The 15,879-nt window shown below is 51.3% G+C and overlaps 4 protein-coding genes across 4 annotated transcripts, besides 3 other annotated features; all 4 read right to left on the bottom strand.

Annotated features, from left to right (window-relative positions):
• Window positions 1-1,105: part of a mobile genetic element that runs on past the window's edge.
• Window positions 1,106-3,449: 2,344 nt separating this feature from the next.
• Window positions 3,450-3,738, bottom strand: EKO05_0005815 (uncharacterized protein; the record flags this gene model as incomplete). Its single annotated transcript, XM_059636676.1, has 3 exons — window positions 3,450-3,493; window positions 3,548-3,573; window positions 3,623-3,738. The coding sequence occupies 3 exons, from the start codon at window positions 3,736-3,738 to the stop codon at window positions 3,450-3,452; spliced, it is 186 nt and encodes a 61-aa protein (XP_059492659.1).
• Window positions 3,739-5,960: 2,222 nt separating this feature from the next.
• Window positions 5,961-7,754, bottom strand: EKO05_0005814 (uncharacterized protein; the record flags this gene model as incomplete). The annotated part of the gene is made up of 2 exons (XM_038939780.1): window positions 5,961-6,230; window positions 6,288-7,754. 2 exons carry the CDS (start codon window positions 7,752-7,754, stop codon window positions 5,961-5,963), a joined length of 1,737 nt encoding a protein of 578 aa, XP_038798830.1.
• A 594-nt stretch (window positions 7,755-8,348) lies between these two features.
• Window positions 8,349-12,005, bottom strand: EKO05_0005813 (uncharacterized protein; the record flags this gene model as incomplete). The annotated part of the gene is made up of 3 exons (XM_038939805.1): window positions 8,349-11,639; window positions 11,688-11,778; window positions 11,830-12,005. 3 exons carry the CDS (start codon window positions 12,003-12,005, stop codon window positions 8,349-8,351), a joined length of 3,558 nt encoding a protein of 1,185 aa, XP_038798829.1.
• Window positions 12,006-12,332: 327 nt separating this feature from the next.
• Window positions 12,333-12,366: a tandem repeat.
• A 546-nt stretch (window positions 12,367-12,912) lies between these two features.
• Window positions 12,913-13,524, bottom strand: EKO05_0005812 (uncharacterized protein; the record flags this gene model as incomplete). The annotated part of the gene is made up of 3 exons (XM_038939751.1): window positions 12,913-13,119; window positions 13,172-13,435; window positions 13,483-13,524. The coding sequence occupies 3 exons, from the start codon at window positions 13,522-13,524 to the stop codon at window positions 12,913-12,915; spliced, it is 513 nt and encodes a 170-aa protein (XP_038798828.1).
• A 1,739-nt stretch (window positions 13,525-15,263) lies between these two features.
• Window positions 15,264-15,298: a tandem repeat.
• Window positions 15,299-15,879: the final 581 nt, after the last annotated feature.

The following is a 15,879-nucleotide window of genomic DNA, read 5'->3' as shown; positions in this document are numbered from 1 at the left end:
TAATATAGTGCTATTTAAGCCTCTATTAATAGTATACTTAAAAGTAGTTATAATATACATCTATAAGGCTTAAAATAACATACCTATTACTAGAGCAGACTTCTTCTGCCTATTCTAGCTAGCATAGATGTGTAGCTTTACTAAAAAGCTAATACTTAAGTCCTTTAAGGCAACAGGTATCTATCTACTTAATTCTAACGTTATCCTCTACTACTTTGTTAAAACACTAGAGAGCTTAGATTTAGATAGGTTCTTATTGTCTGTTTATAGCAATAAGGATTAGCTTAAAATAGAGATATTGTTGCAGTATATAGTTAAAAACTAGAGTAAGAGTAATATTAAAAAGATAAGACAATTAATCTACTATATCTTAGTTAAAACCTTACTCCTCTAGTATAAGATAGATAGCCTTAAAAAGACTCTAAAGACATAGAAGAAGCATAAAAAGAAGAGTAAAACCTTAGACTTATAGTAACAGCAGAAGTACTATAGTAGTACAGTGTTCTAGTTACCTAGAAAGGTTAATAAAGCACACTTCTGTAAGTAAGTTAGACAACATAAGAAGAAGGAGGAGAGGCTTAGAAAAGCTACTAGTAAGGAAGTAGCAGCTGCTAAGAAGCTAGTTAAGGAGAAGGAGAAGGAGGAGAGGTGTGTAGCGTAAGAGGCAGCTAAGGTAGTACATAAGAAGAAGAAGGCTAATATAGCAAATTAGAAGGCTAAACAGAAGGCTAAAAAGCAGTATTAATAACAAGAGCTTAATGCTGTAAAAGCTATATAATTACCTTAAAAGGGTAAAAAGAAAGCTTTATAAGCAACCTAGCTAAAAAAGCGTTAAAAACGTAGTCCTAGGGATAATATTAGTAGTTGTAGTCCCCTATTGCTGTCCCTAGCTCCCCTACTTAAAACCACATTACGTGGCTGCAACGTTAAGTTACTAGCCAAATTTAAATAGTACATCTTTTTTATAAGTAATTAATTAGTACTACACTATAAAATTATAAAATAATAGCTGTTATAGGTGGCTCTATAGCCTTATCTAATTTTAAGCGTTAAGGTGGTTTTCGGTTGTTGCGCGACTCCGGTCGTTGCGCGCACAGACACGGTAGCCCCAGCAGGTGCAGCTGATTTGCCGATCCCGGTGTTTTCTTCCCGACAATCGTCGTGCTCTTCCATCTCCTCGTTGAGTGGCTGCGTGTAAACCCCGAGATGCTGTGGCGATCCAGACTGCAGGCAGCAGGAATGCAGGGCTTGACGCAGGCCCAGCGATTGGCTCGCAATTCTTTACCGGGTAGGCCCAGCTGTGACACCACCGGCTCCCATACAGGGGCTGCGAGACGACCTTCTCTCGCGTTGCAGCTGGACCATGGGCTTTGGAATTGGAAATGCGCGGACTCGCCGGATTCCAGGGCAGCGCGCACGGGCCGGACAGACCCTATGCTTGCAAGGGCCGCTCCATGTATACACACTCACAATCAAGTGAGCACCCCAAACGAGAGGGATCATGAAACCGGAAGCTTCCCTGATTGCATGCGCGTGGCAACTGCCAATGTGGACACTCCGCCCTCAACCGGTAATTGAGTCTTGCAGGGTTTTCTTGCATGCTATCAAGGATGCTCAATCTCCTTCGTTGCTGAGTAGCGTGTGCGGACACTGGTTTCCTGCAGCTTCGTCATGGATCTGCTGCACAACGGCAGAACCCTTGCGGCGCCACACCACCACACAACATCACCGCGATCAAAGCACAGCTCAATTGGCTGCTGATGTGGGCATCGCTTTGGTTTGTGGTCACGTCTCTGTGCAAGTGATCCGTCCCCAACGCCGGCATTCATTCCACCGCAGCGACCACTACTTGGGATGTCATCATGAGACCCTCATGCTGCGTCCGTGGCGTTGGAACTGTGCGGCAGTCTAGCTAAGATGCTTGCGATATTGGGCTTTCAGCCGATGCCCAAGTTCCTACAAAACCGAGATTCGGTCGCAGGGATGGCTTTTCCACTATGCCATCTTGATAGGGCCGTTTGTTGGCCACGGTCGATTGGACGCGCAATAATTGGTCCGAAACAGTCGTCCTTCCTGCATCTGGGCGTGATGCACACACACATCCTCCATCAACCATTCGCTGCGCCCTCACCAGATGTCAGAGACCGGTTCGGTTCGGTCACGGTACCGCGAGACCTCCCCCCCTCCCCTCGCCTTGGAACTAGCCAAGATTCGACCACTTCAGTGCCTTCACATCTTTTGTCCCTGAGCAACGAGCGAGAATTATCGTGAAAGTGGCAAGCACAAACCACAGGTGCTGCACGCCGCTGCCGCGATAAGATCGTACACCCAGCGGCCGAGTGGAATGAAATGAGCCGTTCACCTCGGGCTTTGCCAACGACAGCTTGGGGTGCCGCACTGGATCTGCACGCGCCTGCTACTTGATGCCAAGAGGCTGATGTTGCTAGTTGCATGCGGCGTGTGGGCGAGTGTGCTTATTATGCTGTCACTGTGGCCAGCGTTTCCAACGGGAGCATGTGCCTTTACAAGAAACGATGGAGACGTGTGTCAGGTGGTACGTGGGGTTTTGGATGGGCGGCTTCATTGGCTGAACAACCCCGTAATAAGAGACCCTCCTATCACGGCATGCCAGGGATCGGATTTCAGGCCTGCAGCAGCTTGTATCACCTGATTAGGAAAGGACTATGGCATGAGATACCTACTCGCAAATGACGAGGCAATGATTGAGCCGCGGGTCGAGCACGCCGTGCTCCAGGTCGTGCGATCGTAACGCGTCGGGCACAGCCCATCGTTGCTGTTCGAAACGGGTGAAGCATCCGAGGTTTAGTTCCCACGTTAAGGAACTCGTATCGAACACTAGAAGCGATGCGGGACTTGAGAAGTGAATGTTGCCGAGCAACCGTGCGTGTGCATGTCACTGATCTCATCAATGAGCAATGAAGGACAGCGAAGATGGATTAATGAGGGCGTGTTTACATGTTGGTATGCGCTCTACACCATTGAACACATCAGCGGCCGAGATATGTGCTCTACCCATCGGGGTTAACCCCGGTCGATACTGTCTAGTGCCACACTGTCCACCGTGCGACTTCCTTCCGGCCGACTCCAGTGCAACGAAGGTTTGGATTATTGGAAATGAGGTTGGAGTATATGTGGCACCTTGGATTTTTGTGCCGGCCGTCTCGGGGAGTTGTAGAGGACGTGTGCTGCCAGGTCTTGAAATGTTCTGGCGTTGAAGGTGTCGCCCATCGACTTCAACAATAGAACCCTTGCAGAGGCATCAGGGAGAACTGAGCGTGTAGCACACAAATACGGCACTGGTACCACGTCGACCGTAAGATGTCAAAGCCAAAACCGTTCAAAATGGGTATTCTGCAGCTTCCCGCCATCCTGTTTGCGCCTTGCTTGGAAGAACCATACCGTGGAAAAGAAATGGGACAACTGTTCGACTAGCGGAGTCTTGACTTGGACATGGAGGAGCTCCTGCAATCACCTAGAACCGATATCAGAAAGGGACACATGGCGTGTAAGAACCACATCCACAAACCACAGTCTTCGTCCAACCGGTATTCTCTGCACTGCTGTCAGCATTGTCTCATCTGAGCCCCTCGAGTATACCTACATTGCCACCACATTTGCAGGACATCTTTTGTGCGTTTCTTGGTATTTCGTGCACCAGGCTCGAACCACATATCGTAGATGGTTGCATTTGTACTGGACTTGCGTGTAGTCGCACATCGTGAGGATGTTGTTGTTGCAGATCTGGAGAAGCCGAACAATGATGGAGCCTCGTGGGTTTAGCCAGTGTAAGGCGCAGTGACGTAAAAGAAAGTCAATCGAGATGTAGATACCTCAGCATCGAGCGGTGGAGATGGCGATCGGAGGTATACATAGCTGCGCGCCGGTCCGCCTACGTAGCAGGCGGACCAGCAGTCAGAGGTCAGTGCATATCAGGTACCCGAAGCAAAATGCAAAGCCAGACCGCTCAAACGGGCTCTAGTCCAGGTGTCATCCATCTAGGATGCGATGTGTTCCTCAGGCGGGTAATCAAGTGTGGTCGAGCGTAGTTCCAAAGTTTAAGCTAGCTGGAAGTTAACTCACTTCCGAATTCAACGTGCGGGTGTAATGGCGTGTTCCGTCGGCCCACAGTGAGTTTTGACTACGGAGGTTGCGTGTAAGAAAAGCACAGTCGCAAAGCAACGGGACGCTAGAACCGGGCCGTGAGTGGTTGACGCAGGAACAGCTAAGAGGCATGGTGTCATGTCGCAGCTCAGCCACCAAACGGCATCAGCACAGTGATCGATCTGCACAACGGGTCCACGTTCATTTAGAATTCGGAAGAGATCGCGCGTGGAGTGGCGCGCCGTTGAAACCTTGACCCAGTGTCTAGATGAGGCTGGCGCTCAAGGTCTCTCCAACACAGTTCCCCTTCTCCACGCTTAGCGTCCACGATACGGGTTACATGACGCGCATCAACACTGTTACTTGTGCGGCCTCTTTCACGGCCCCACCATGGTTTGAAGACCGCAAATCCGCACGGCAACTTGCTTGAGCGACCTGCATCCTGCCGCCTCCCCGTCTGGAAGAGAGGCTCGTAAAGAACATCCGTGATTCCGCGAGCGTTACACGCACAAACTTGCCGCGCCGGCGAAATTGGGAGCCCAAACGGGCGACGTGCGTCACATACCTAGGCCTGAGTGTCAGGCAAGTCGTGGCATTCGCGCGTTTACCGCTCTTGATACTCGGGCCTCTCTACCCGGCAGGTCCACTGGCTTGTTGCGGGAGATTTTCAGGTCCCAGGCCCCAGTAGAAGGCGAATGCAGCCAAAATGACTTTCAACATGGGCCGTTGTTCTTCAGACCGCTGAGATGCTACTGCCTTTAGTGGTGTGTATAGCGTGGCCTATTTCTTAAATCCAAACGCTGTATGTTGCACTTGGATGCTGGTGTGATGTGCGCCTGGAAATGTCGAAAAGTCAACTCCAAAGACGTAGCTCGCGTGGCAGTGCATCATCCGATCATCTTCCGCTCTGCTGCTTTGCAGTAATCATGTCCGGCTTTTACGGGATCGAAGCATGCACCGGTACCCCTACTAGCGCTGGCCAAAGAGATGTGATGAGCTTGAGACAGCTTCCTATAAGGCAGATGCGCCTATGTAAAAGCTTGAATACTGTTCGTCAGTCTCGGAGAAGTAACAGGAAGCCACAGCGATGGGATTTGAATCGTCTGAAGTTGACATCGAGGTTGTTGTGGGTTTACAACATCCTCGGAAATAGAACGTCTTCTGTTGGGGATCGTACGACCTAAAAACGTCATCGTGTTTGTAATTTGCCAAGACGCGAGAAGCCTGGAGATGCCTACTAAGAACGACAACCTTCCACAGGCTGACAGCGTTTGCCTGGTACCATGCTTGCCTTCTTGCGGTTCTATTAGAATTACGTCCTGGTGAGCGTATGCATGTTTACCAGACAGAGGCGAATGACGTTAAGGATCCGCGTGGAACCGGTAGACCACGATGCTTCTGCGCGACAATTAACCATCGTGTCTAATGCAGGTCATTGCCTACCTCACGTTGGCGGAACTAATAACATCAACACGGCAACGCACCCTATTGGACGACCCATTCCATCTACTCACTGTCAAAGCTTGCAACGCATCTGCGCTCTTGACAACCTCAAAACTTGCTGGGGCAAATAGGGGCATCTTTTCGACCATCTTCATGTCTTCAACGGCGTACGTGAATGCGACTGAATGACAAGTGGATGACCCGAGGAAAGGGCAACAGGAACGGAGAATACGCATGAGGACGAAATGAATTAAGTCACCGCTCGTAAGCAGAGTCGGGGTGTGTTGTATCGTGTCATCATTACCGTAGATCCTTGATTTTCCTCCATAACATTTGGATTCGACCTGCATGTCGTGTAATACGAGAAGAGAAGGAGAGAGTGAAGCGAAATCGCACTACTTCCCCACCACCTCCCAGTCACTGTCATCATCGCCAATCACCTTCTCCCAGCCCTCATCTTCACTCATTTCGGTACCATCCCACTTTGAATTTGCTTCGGCATTGGTGGCAAGGGTATCAAGCCTAGAGGTTGTGGTGCGTGTTTCAGCAGCGACCCCTACCGCTTCTGTAGCCTTGATTTCGTCCTTGGTTTTCGCCGCTTGCTTGCCCGGCAACGAAGAAACCAAAGGATCAAAAGGTGGCGTCTTCATCGTCAGATCTAGGTCCTGAGTGTTGTTAGCTTGCTGTGCTGTCGTTGCTGCTGCTGACCAACATCCACTTACAGGTATTGAATCATCCAGGGGCCTTGCCGTTCCCTCAATAAGCCGCCTAAGTGCGCTATAGGATGTGACTGCTCCTCCGGTCTTTTCTGTGGCATGGAGCATCTTTGCCGAGGTATTAGATTCTTTCACGGATGAGGCGTTCACCAACGCCTTCTTCGGCGCCAGATTCAGCGTTCCCTTCTTGCCGCATACTGTTGTTGGTGAGCTGGCCTGCACCTTCTTCTCGATCTGTTTCAAATCCTTGGAGACCTTGTCTGCCTCCAATCGCCACTTAGCCTCCGATTTGATAGCTGCCTCTCTAGTACGCTCGCACGCAATCCTCTGCTCATCGTGTTGAACAGTCTCGTTTCCACATAGTGCGTCGTTCTGCCTGTAGGGAGCCCACGACGCATGCTGGCGCCCATTCAGGTCGATAAAGCGGTTCAAGTCAGTATATCCCTTCTCGGGAATGGTCTTAGTGGCGTCGCTTTCCACTTCAATGACAGCAGGTGGTGTGGCAGCGACGGAAGAAGCTGTCTGCGTGACTGTAGAGTTCGATGCCTTGGGTTTAGGTGCCAACACTGTCTTCTTGACAGAGCTCCTAGGATACGGATAAACCCAATTGCCTCCCTCGCACCCCTCGGTGTCGCAGGTATCATACTCGAGATGTTGATGACACCAATTCTTTTCCAGTCGCTTCTTCTTGCACGCACTCTCACCCTTGTTCATCCTCGGGTCTTGGAAAGCCGTTTCCAACTTCTTAGCCATGTCCTGGAGATCGATCTGCGTTATTCGCTTTTCTTCGTGTCCGGGTTTGATACTTTCCAGAATGTCAGGCTCCAGTTCGTTCATGCGCTCTCTGGGCGCTTTCTTCTTCCTCCCCTTTTCTGTCTTCTGCGCTTTACTCCCGGAGGGGGCTGTAGACGAGGCATCTGTCACCGTGTGGCTAGGTTTAGTAGAAGCTGAAGGATTTGGTCTTGCTACCCTCAAGTATTTAGAGAGTGGTTCGGGTAGAGGATGTGTATGGCCTGGCGGACGCTGGTGTACTGCGTCGAGTAACAGAGGAGAAAGAGTTGTCGGTGGCGTTCTCGGTCGGTATGGACTGTTCGTTGAGCTGGGGCCCGAAGACTCGAAGGTGGATTCCACTGGTGGGAAAGCCTGATATGTATAGTTCCCCGGACCATACCGATCAGCGAATCGAGGCCCAGAGACTTCGTTGTAATGAACAGTTGCTGCTCGAACGGCGGGGGACACGCTCTCAGAAGTCGTGTAGCCCTTCCCAATATGTGGGTGTATGCCTGGATGTAGGACTGGGGAGGGCGGGTTGGCATAGAGTGACGTCGAACTTGAGACGGATTCCGAACAGCTGTTCATCTCGTCACATGGGCTTCTCTTGCTCGGCATGTTGTGTCCGTGGGCTCCTAAGTTGAGGTGTGGTTCATGGGCGTCGTGGTTTTGGTGACCAGAGCGGTAGTTTTGTTGAGACATGTTGAATTTATGTGTATTAGTGGAAGTATGTGCACACACTCGAATGGAGCTGCGTGCGTTTTCTGAAGGTGTTGGCGCGATTATTGTTGTAGGCTGAAAGCGCCAGCCAGCATATATTCCAGAATGAGGGATTCAAAGGGCTTTTGTGCGCGTATTCTGAGGCACTTTTACTCGTCCCAGGGTCCAGTCTTGTCGTGGACTTCCACTCACGATGTCGGGATTGACCATGGTTCGGTACAGAGAGGGTCAACCCCTCAGCCACCCAAATTTTTATTCTTGAGCTAGTCACATCTGCAAGAAGACATGCGAACGCACGCAAGGAAAGCATTGGCAGAGACTGTGATTGCAACTAAGGGAACACCTAAAAGTCAATGCGTTTGGAAATTCTTCTATTCGAGTGCCGCTGTCCATGGGAAAGCCTATGCTGTAATATCAAGAACGCCATGCCATCATAAGCAACCTCATAGGTTGATGCTGTGCTGTACCAAAACGCCAAAAGCAGGAACAGCAACACGTCTGAGTCGTTGGACAGACACTGCCCATTCAATACCAACAATAGCAACATCGTATGTACAAACTTTGTGAGCCCCACATTTAGTGACTCGGACCTGCTCTCGGAGTAGGTCTTGGAGAAGGGTTATATGTCCACGCGCCTTCGCGCACCAGTCTCTCCCTCGCCTCTCTTTCCTTCCTTTTCTCCTCATCCGTGACCTGATCATGTACCCAGTATGCTGAACTTGTTCTCTCACGGAACCTTTTATGCCTCTCCTTATTCGGGAAGACTTGTTCCATATTCAGCGGCGCAATTGGACCGAAGATAGCTTCAGGATCCATCAATTGTTGTGTGGACAGCATTTCGCGCAGATTCGGTGTGTTGACCCACGACGGCTGCTCAAACTCGTTGTCCGAGTCTTCGTCTTCAGAGTCAGTCATGATTTCGGGCAGCTTTATATCATCGCCATTGGGGTATTGGAGTGACGGTTGTATAGGCTTAGAAGACGATGCTCGTGCAGAGTCCAGACCGGGGATCTTCCCCTTGGCGTATTGAGAAGGATGGCCGGGTGTGATGGGGTTCTGCTTTAGTTGAGATGGCCGCTTGGGCGGGCGTTGGATGGTCTCTGTGTCATTCTCAAGGGCGCGCTTGGGGGGTTTGGCTGTGTTGACCGGAGGAACGCGAATCGAGTTTGCATCCTGGACGGTTCTCAGGGTTGTAGGTACCCTAGCAGCTGCAAGGTCCGCACGAGGCTGGGATGCTTGGGGCTTTGGCTTCTCGAAGCTTGTGCTAGCCTGCGGTTGCGGTCGGGTCATCTTAGGCGGAGGTGCCTTCATTGTGTTGGGAGCCGACTTCGTGGATGGTGCAACCTTATTCGCCATCGCAGTGCCAGGCCTTGTCAGTGTAGCTGCTGTAGGCCTTGATGATGTGGACTTTCCAAGTGTCGAAGGGCCGGTCGATTTCGTCGTCACTGGAGCCGGACGGGCAGCTGGAGGTGGTGCTCGGGCGTATTGATTCTTGATGAAGATCTTCTGGGGCTCTTGCGGTTTCATAAGTGCATCTTTGCTACTCGGCTTGACGAGCTTCTTAGGCGGCCGGACTTTCGTTGTTGGGAATGTGGGTAGCAAGCTCTTTGGTGGAGGCGGGGGTGGCATCTCATCAGCCGAATCAGTACCTTGCTCCTTAGGAGCCGAGTTCACCTTGATAGAATCAGGTCGAGATGCTGCCTTGGGTACTGTATTGATCGGGGGAGCCGGTTTGAGGCTGGTCTGAGACGACATCTGGGAAGGGGTTTTCGCAATCGCCGCCGCCGTGGCCTTCTTGTGGTATGCTGCGGCCTTGGTTTGTTCCTTTTCGCGCATCTCCCTGAGCCTGTCCTCGCTCTGTTGCTTCTGGAGCATCTCCTTTTCCCGTGTATCCCTTTCCTTCGCCTTCTCACGCTCAGTCGAGCTGCGTGTCTTTCGACTGGCCTCTTTCGTTGGACTACCCGAGGACTCAGCAGTTTTATCTGATTTCGCAGATTTAGCAGATTTAGTGGACTTGGCAGACTTGATAGAATCCTTTGACGGCGACCGCATGTGAGAGAAAATCGAAATTGGCCTCTCTAACCTCTTGGGACTGCTAGAAAGATCGTCTGACGATGGTGCTGCTTGCAATTTCTGGCGCATAGGGCTTGATGAAAGAGCGTCAAGCTTCACTTGTGCACTTGCGGTAGTAGAACCAATGAGCTTATCCTTTGCCGCGCGAAGAGCTGAGTAGAACTTAGCCTTTGAAGCACTGAGAGGGGCATCCATGTATTTCTTACCAGCTGGGGAGCCAACCGGGGTGGTCGAGTCCGCAGCTGCTGAGAAATCATGATTGGATGTCGACACCAGCTTGATTGGCGAAGGCTTCAGCTTATACGGCGAGGAATGAGTAGCCACATTGTGGCTCTTGTTGATTGGGGGCCTGACAGGGTTGGCAGCAGACACTACTGGCCGGGCAGGCGCCGCAATCCATGAATCATCATCGTCTTCCGCTTCGGGCTCATCCGTCTCGAGCTCAGCTGCTGGAAGAGTGGGGTATGTGGGCTGAGACTGCGATGTCTGTGCGGGCGGTATAACTTCCTTCGGCTGCGAGGCGGTAGTAGGATAGGCGGAGGGTCGGGAGGATTGCGAAAATATGTTTTGGCTTATTCGTTTTGGTGGCGCGTGCTGCTCGAGCATCTGAAAACGCTCAAATAGGCGTTGGGTAGATGTCTTGTTGTGAGTCTTTGTTGTTTCGGAACCCTCGCGTTGCAAAATAGGTCGGTCCTCCTCCATGTCTATAGAAACATCATGTTGAGACTCCACTGGCTGCACAATCTGTGAACCTCCCAGACTCTTGCCCCCCGTGTGCCTGATCTGGCTTGTTCGTCCCATGCTCTTCTTGGAGAGGATTGGCTCACGCGCAGGCAAACAGGCGAAAGTGAGACTGCTCTTTCTAACTAGCGGCTTCACAGGGCTTGATTTCTCTGAGGGTGTGGGCTCATCGTCGACTTCCATCTCGTCATCGACATCATGATGTACCATGGTATTGTCGTGCTCGATGGGCTTGGGGGATATTGGAGGAGGGCCGAATGGTGTATTGGAGTAACCGATTTCTGTAGGGTCAAAGAGCACCTTAGGCTCAGGCGCGTGGGCCCGTCGATTCGCAGTGTCGAAGGCTTGTTGTGTCTCAGCACCTATGCTGTAGGAGTCGGATATGACACGAGGAGATCTCGGGAAATCTGAGATATTCTGCATATCTTCAACTTCTCCTTCGTCATCGTTCTCTGCAATGTCAATTTCGTGATGAACGACAGTCCCCCTGCTTTCCGTTCGAAGATCTTCCTGGAAATCTTCGTCTAGAAGTGCGTCATTAAGTTCGGCTTGTTCGCGTAGATCTTCTTTTGACGCGTTTTTGCTACCAAAGGCGTCGTTCGCGGAGACAAATGAATCCTCAGGCACGTCCTTTCCCCCGAACTCTTCTTCATCTTCATCTCGCATTGACTGTCTGAAAGACTGCGTTGCTTGTGTGGTTTGCGTACGTGGTGGTGAGAAGACATCGTCGGCTTGTGAGCTGAACGCAGTGTCTTGTGTTTCGAAAGATGCCCATTGAGCTGGGGCTGGCTGCGGCGGCGGCGAGCGCTCATCGGAAAGCTCGTGGTCGAAGCTGTCGACTGCAGTGTCTTTGCCATTGCTCGATGTTTTGGAGAAAAGCTGACGCGCTACGGGTGTAGGTGGGGTTGGAGACTGGACAGGGGCTTCGTTCTCGGTGTCTTCGGCGATGAGGAATTTCGACTTGACCGTGCTCCTCTGGACGATCTCTCGTAGGCTCTGCTCGGCAGGAGTTGTGCGCTGTTGTAGGTCTGCTGCAAAAAGGTTTGCCAGAGGCTGTTCTCAGTTAGCGTATATAGGTGTATCGAGGGTTTTCATGCGCACCTGGCGCGGTTCGGCAACGGTCCTCTTGCGTGTTGTGTGAGGCGTCTTGCCGCGTAGTTTCCCAGGCGTCTTGAAGACATCTAGGTTGTGCCTGTCGCAGTGTTAGTACCATTCACAAGTGCATGTGCAGTGCGCGACATACTGTCCATCCTCGGCGAAAATTTCCGTCATATGCTCATTAAGCCATTCCAACTCGTTGCGCACAGAGAAGCCAAAATCCTCTAGTTCTTGCGACACGAGATCGTTTGACTGATGTCGCTCCTCGAGAATCCATTGCGCTGACCCAATGGCGGGTACCTTGCTACGGGCAGCCGTCATATCGAGTTTGGTAGCTGTGTGCGGCGGCAATGATGTGTGACGGTCGAGGATGGTGAACACGCGTCGCGGGAGGTCGATACAAGACAGGAAAGGCTGCTACGGTCCGAAGCTAGCTCAACATGTCGATTTGAGGCGGTGTTAGTGAAGAATAACTGTGCCAAAGTTCAATGCGTGCGTCGGCCGGGGATCGTAGCAGTGCAGGAGCGATGGTGTTGTTTACATCTACTATCCACGTCCAAACATGTCCGTGCGCCCGCCAAGCCGGACTAGCACGCTACAACAGCCTCACCCCATTCGTTTTGTGCAGACGACTGCTGAGCTATGATATTGATGTTGATGTTGTTGTTGTTGTATTTTTTGTCTGGTCGTGCGTGGCTTACAAACACTCTTTCCGACAAGGCCATCTTAACCTTCCCATTCACTACCCACAAGCCAGTAGACCAGCATGCCTCGCTGCCACCCACCAGTGATGCTCTAGAGCTTAGTGCTGAAGAGCTCCCCATGACGCGACATAAGCCCAAACTGCATTTGGGCGCCAACTTTGAATGAAATCTAGTCTCAGCATAGCCAAATGAGATAATAAAAAAATAGGAGCGCCGATATTTAAAATCAGTCGTAAATTCATGTCAGTCGTAGTATTCAACGGCCACTGAACTCGCCAAACGCCATAGAAATACCCAATGTGCTCTTGCGCATTACCTATACCCAATCATCCGCATTCCGCGTCTTGCGCGGTGTTTATCATGTCCACCAACAATATTATATATGTACAAGGTGCGAACCATAGCACAACCTAGTCTGAATCTCGTTCATCGCAGGTTCCGCGTTGATCCAGGTGCTATACACCGCTGCAATCTGTCCGCGTGTTCCACGATGAATCAGAGTAAATATTACAGGTGCTGGCTTCCTAGACCTGGCTCATAGAAGGTCCACCACGGCGGATTCCACCCCGGAGGTTGGCGCCGCTGCCCTTGCCAGCCATGGCAGAGAAGATGAGGGTGGCGACGAATGCCGCCCAGCCAAACCACAGGAAGGCAGTCGCGGTCTGTGCCTGGCGGCAGTTCTGCTCAAGATCGGGCGAGCTGTTGGTGACACTGTTGTGGGCAGTGTAGTTCTACCAGCGTGTCAGAATAAATGCACAGCAGCTTGTTACAAGAATAACGTACCCTGTTCGAGCAGCTGTGGGCACCAAGGTAGGCAGGGAGCGCAACAGCAGCGCAGAAACCGAACAGTACGCTCAAACCATCCATGATCATATCGACGATGGGGATGGCGAACTTGTCGATGAAGGCTGTGGGGAGGAAATACAGCAGTGTGAAGAGCCACCATACACCAACGAATAGTGTGTAGTTGATGATCGAGGAGGTGCCGTTAGTCGCGCGTGCGATGTTGTTACCGGCCATAGCCGTGACAATGACAGCACAGAGAAGCTGTGATCTTGTTAGCGAAGCAAATGGTTCGATGGAGATGCACATACCTGGAAGGCGCGGAGGCCCATACCCAATACTTTCGAAACCATTTTGAGTTATGTGATGTGACTGAGGAAGTGGGTTTTGTGATGTGCAACGAACAAAGACTCTATGTCCTCTGAAACGGATAGATGGATGTGGAGTCTGGGGCTTTGTGTGAATGTAGGAGGCTGGTGAACGGTGATCGACCGGGGGAGCTGCGCTGATATAACATTAGCGGGAGTTGCGGCTTCCTTCGTCATCGAGAGAGAGAACGACTGGTTGGTGAGTATACGTCATGCCCGAGCTTCTACGCCAAATTTGCGCCGCCTCTCCCGGATCGGGGGTTACCTGGGCGCTTGACGCCGATCAGAGTTTCGTGACCATCAGATGGATTCCAATGATCCGCGCAAAGCGAGCATAGGCTGCTGTGCATGTGTTTCAACTGCAAAGAGGCGCCTTCGAGCTGCATGTCCTTTCACTTGAGTGGCTGGTGCATATGTGGCAGGTACATGGCTGTTTGAGTGGGAGCGACTGATGATGCAAACTCAAGCAGGGTGATCGGCAACGTTAGCAGCCCTGCAGCGGCCAGAGAACGACGCCTTTGCTCACATCACAACACAGAACTATGGTTTTCTCCGAGCAAGCTACTGCAAGCGCCTACGTCAGACGAGCTGTTTAACTGTTCTATGACCTCTTTCGACATTCCAGACTGTTAGGGAAGCTGAACAGTTCTGGATTTGAGAGGGGTGTTAGAGTCATCGAGAGGTTTTGTTTGCTCAAGGTTTGTGTGATCGTCATCACGTTGTCCGCGGGTATCAGCCTTCGGCAATCTGTAGTGTGCGCACGGCGCTGTGAGAGGCTGAAGAGTCATGCGCCGGCGACGCTTCAGATCGTGAGGAGCCAGGGTCTCGGGGCTTCAAGCATCATATTGTTGTGGCGCTACATAGCGCACTCTGCTTCATCGAATCCTGTGCAGCTCTATTCCATCTGACCTGCATTTGTGGGAAGGAAATAGTCAATGCCTGTGATTCTACTATGTATATCCAGCCCGTATCTGTATTGCGAAGACATGAGTCTCGGTCTAAGCGACTTTTGAAGGCGGGGTGTGAGCGACCCATCACTGTCGAGACAGGAGGATCGAGCCACACATTGATCTTCGACGTCTTGATGGCTGCAGAGCAGTTCATCTACAGCCTCCCATACCAATGTGGGGCTTTGGGAGACTGTATGAAGGTCGGGTGAGAGAAAGTACATAAACCCGTTGCTTTCAAACAGTTCGTCGTGTATTGCAGGATGACTACGGCCTTCTGTTTTTGCTTCATGTCAACAACAGTCAAGTAGTCGAATCTTTAGACATGACCCGGATGGTAACGCCCGATACATTACCATCGGCCCAAAGCAATGCGATAACGACGTAGCCGGAGATGTGACGTTGTAAACCTTTTAGCCACAACTTCGTACAAGGGTTTGTGGCGGGTTTAAAAACCAGATGGGTTTCGTTTGCTGGTCGATGTCTTCTTAGCGAGATTGTGCATAGCACCAGTGCGTTTAGCTCAAGCACATGGCTACATTGTGTATCTCAATCGAGATAACACAGCTTCTCCGTTCTTGGCCCTCTCGCAGTCCTCTGCTCGCGGTCGACAAATGCAGGAGCAAACATGACATCAAACAGGTTCTTCCTCTGAACAGTTTCAGTGCGTGCCCAGCGCTCCCAGTCTATTCGAGGAAGCTTATCGGATTCGACCTGACATTGAGCCTCTTCGGTATGCTAGAAGCCCGTCAACAACGCTGACATTGAATAGAAAGCAGAAGAAGAAGAAGAAGAAGAAGAAGAAGAAGAAGGAAGGATTTCATGACGGGAGCTTGTAGTGTTGCCGACGACTTTGGGTGCGTCAGCATCACCTGCCTTCACCGACGATCCAGGCTATGTTTCGCAGACCACTGTTCGATGCAGCAGAAAGGACCATGGCAAATGTGTGGGGCCCAGATGCAATTACGCCACCGTAAGCAACTGCTGAAGCCAAGCCAGGGCTACGGCGGGACAAGATGCCGACCTGAACCTCTCGACCCGTCCTGCATATCAGAAGCGTCCTCAATCGGTGAAGGGACAGACGCCTCGACAGGCCTGAAAGGACAAATATACACAAGCGAACAGTAACAGAGTATGCACTTACTGTCATACTCCTGGGTGTAATACGTCTCCGTCTTTGCTCGCACAGCAATCGACTGCACATCTTTCCCTTGAGCACAGACTAGAAACACGAACATGCTCATGTGCAAAGACCAGTGGTGGTTTGGTAGGAACCATGTCCATTTTGCAGCTTGGCGTCAGCCACCCGAGCGGGCACACTGCTCACTGGAACTGCCGTAAAAGCTTGGGTGTGGATATTGAACCTCGACGCGTCTGCTGGGAAATGCGGGGT

This window comes from Ascochyta rabiei, chromosome 9 (assembly GCF_004011695.2).
Source record: "Ascochyta rabiei chromosome 9, complete sequence".
Classification (NCBI taxonomy): domain Eukaryota; kingdom Fungi; phylum Ascomycota; class Dothideomycetes; order Pleosporales; family Didymellaceae; genus Ascochyta; species Ascochyta rabiei.
This window is presented reverse-complemented; position numbering and strand designations above follow the sequence as displayed.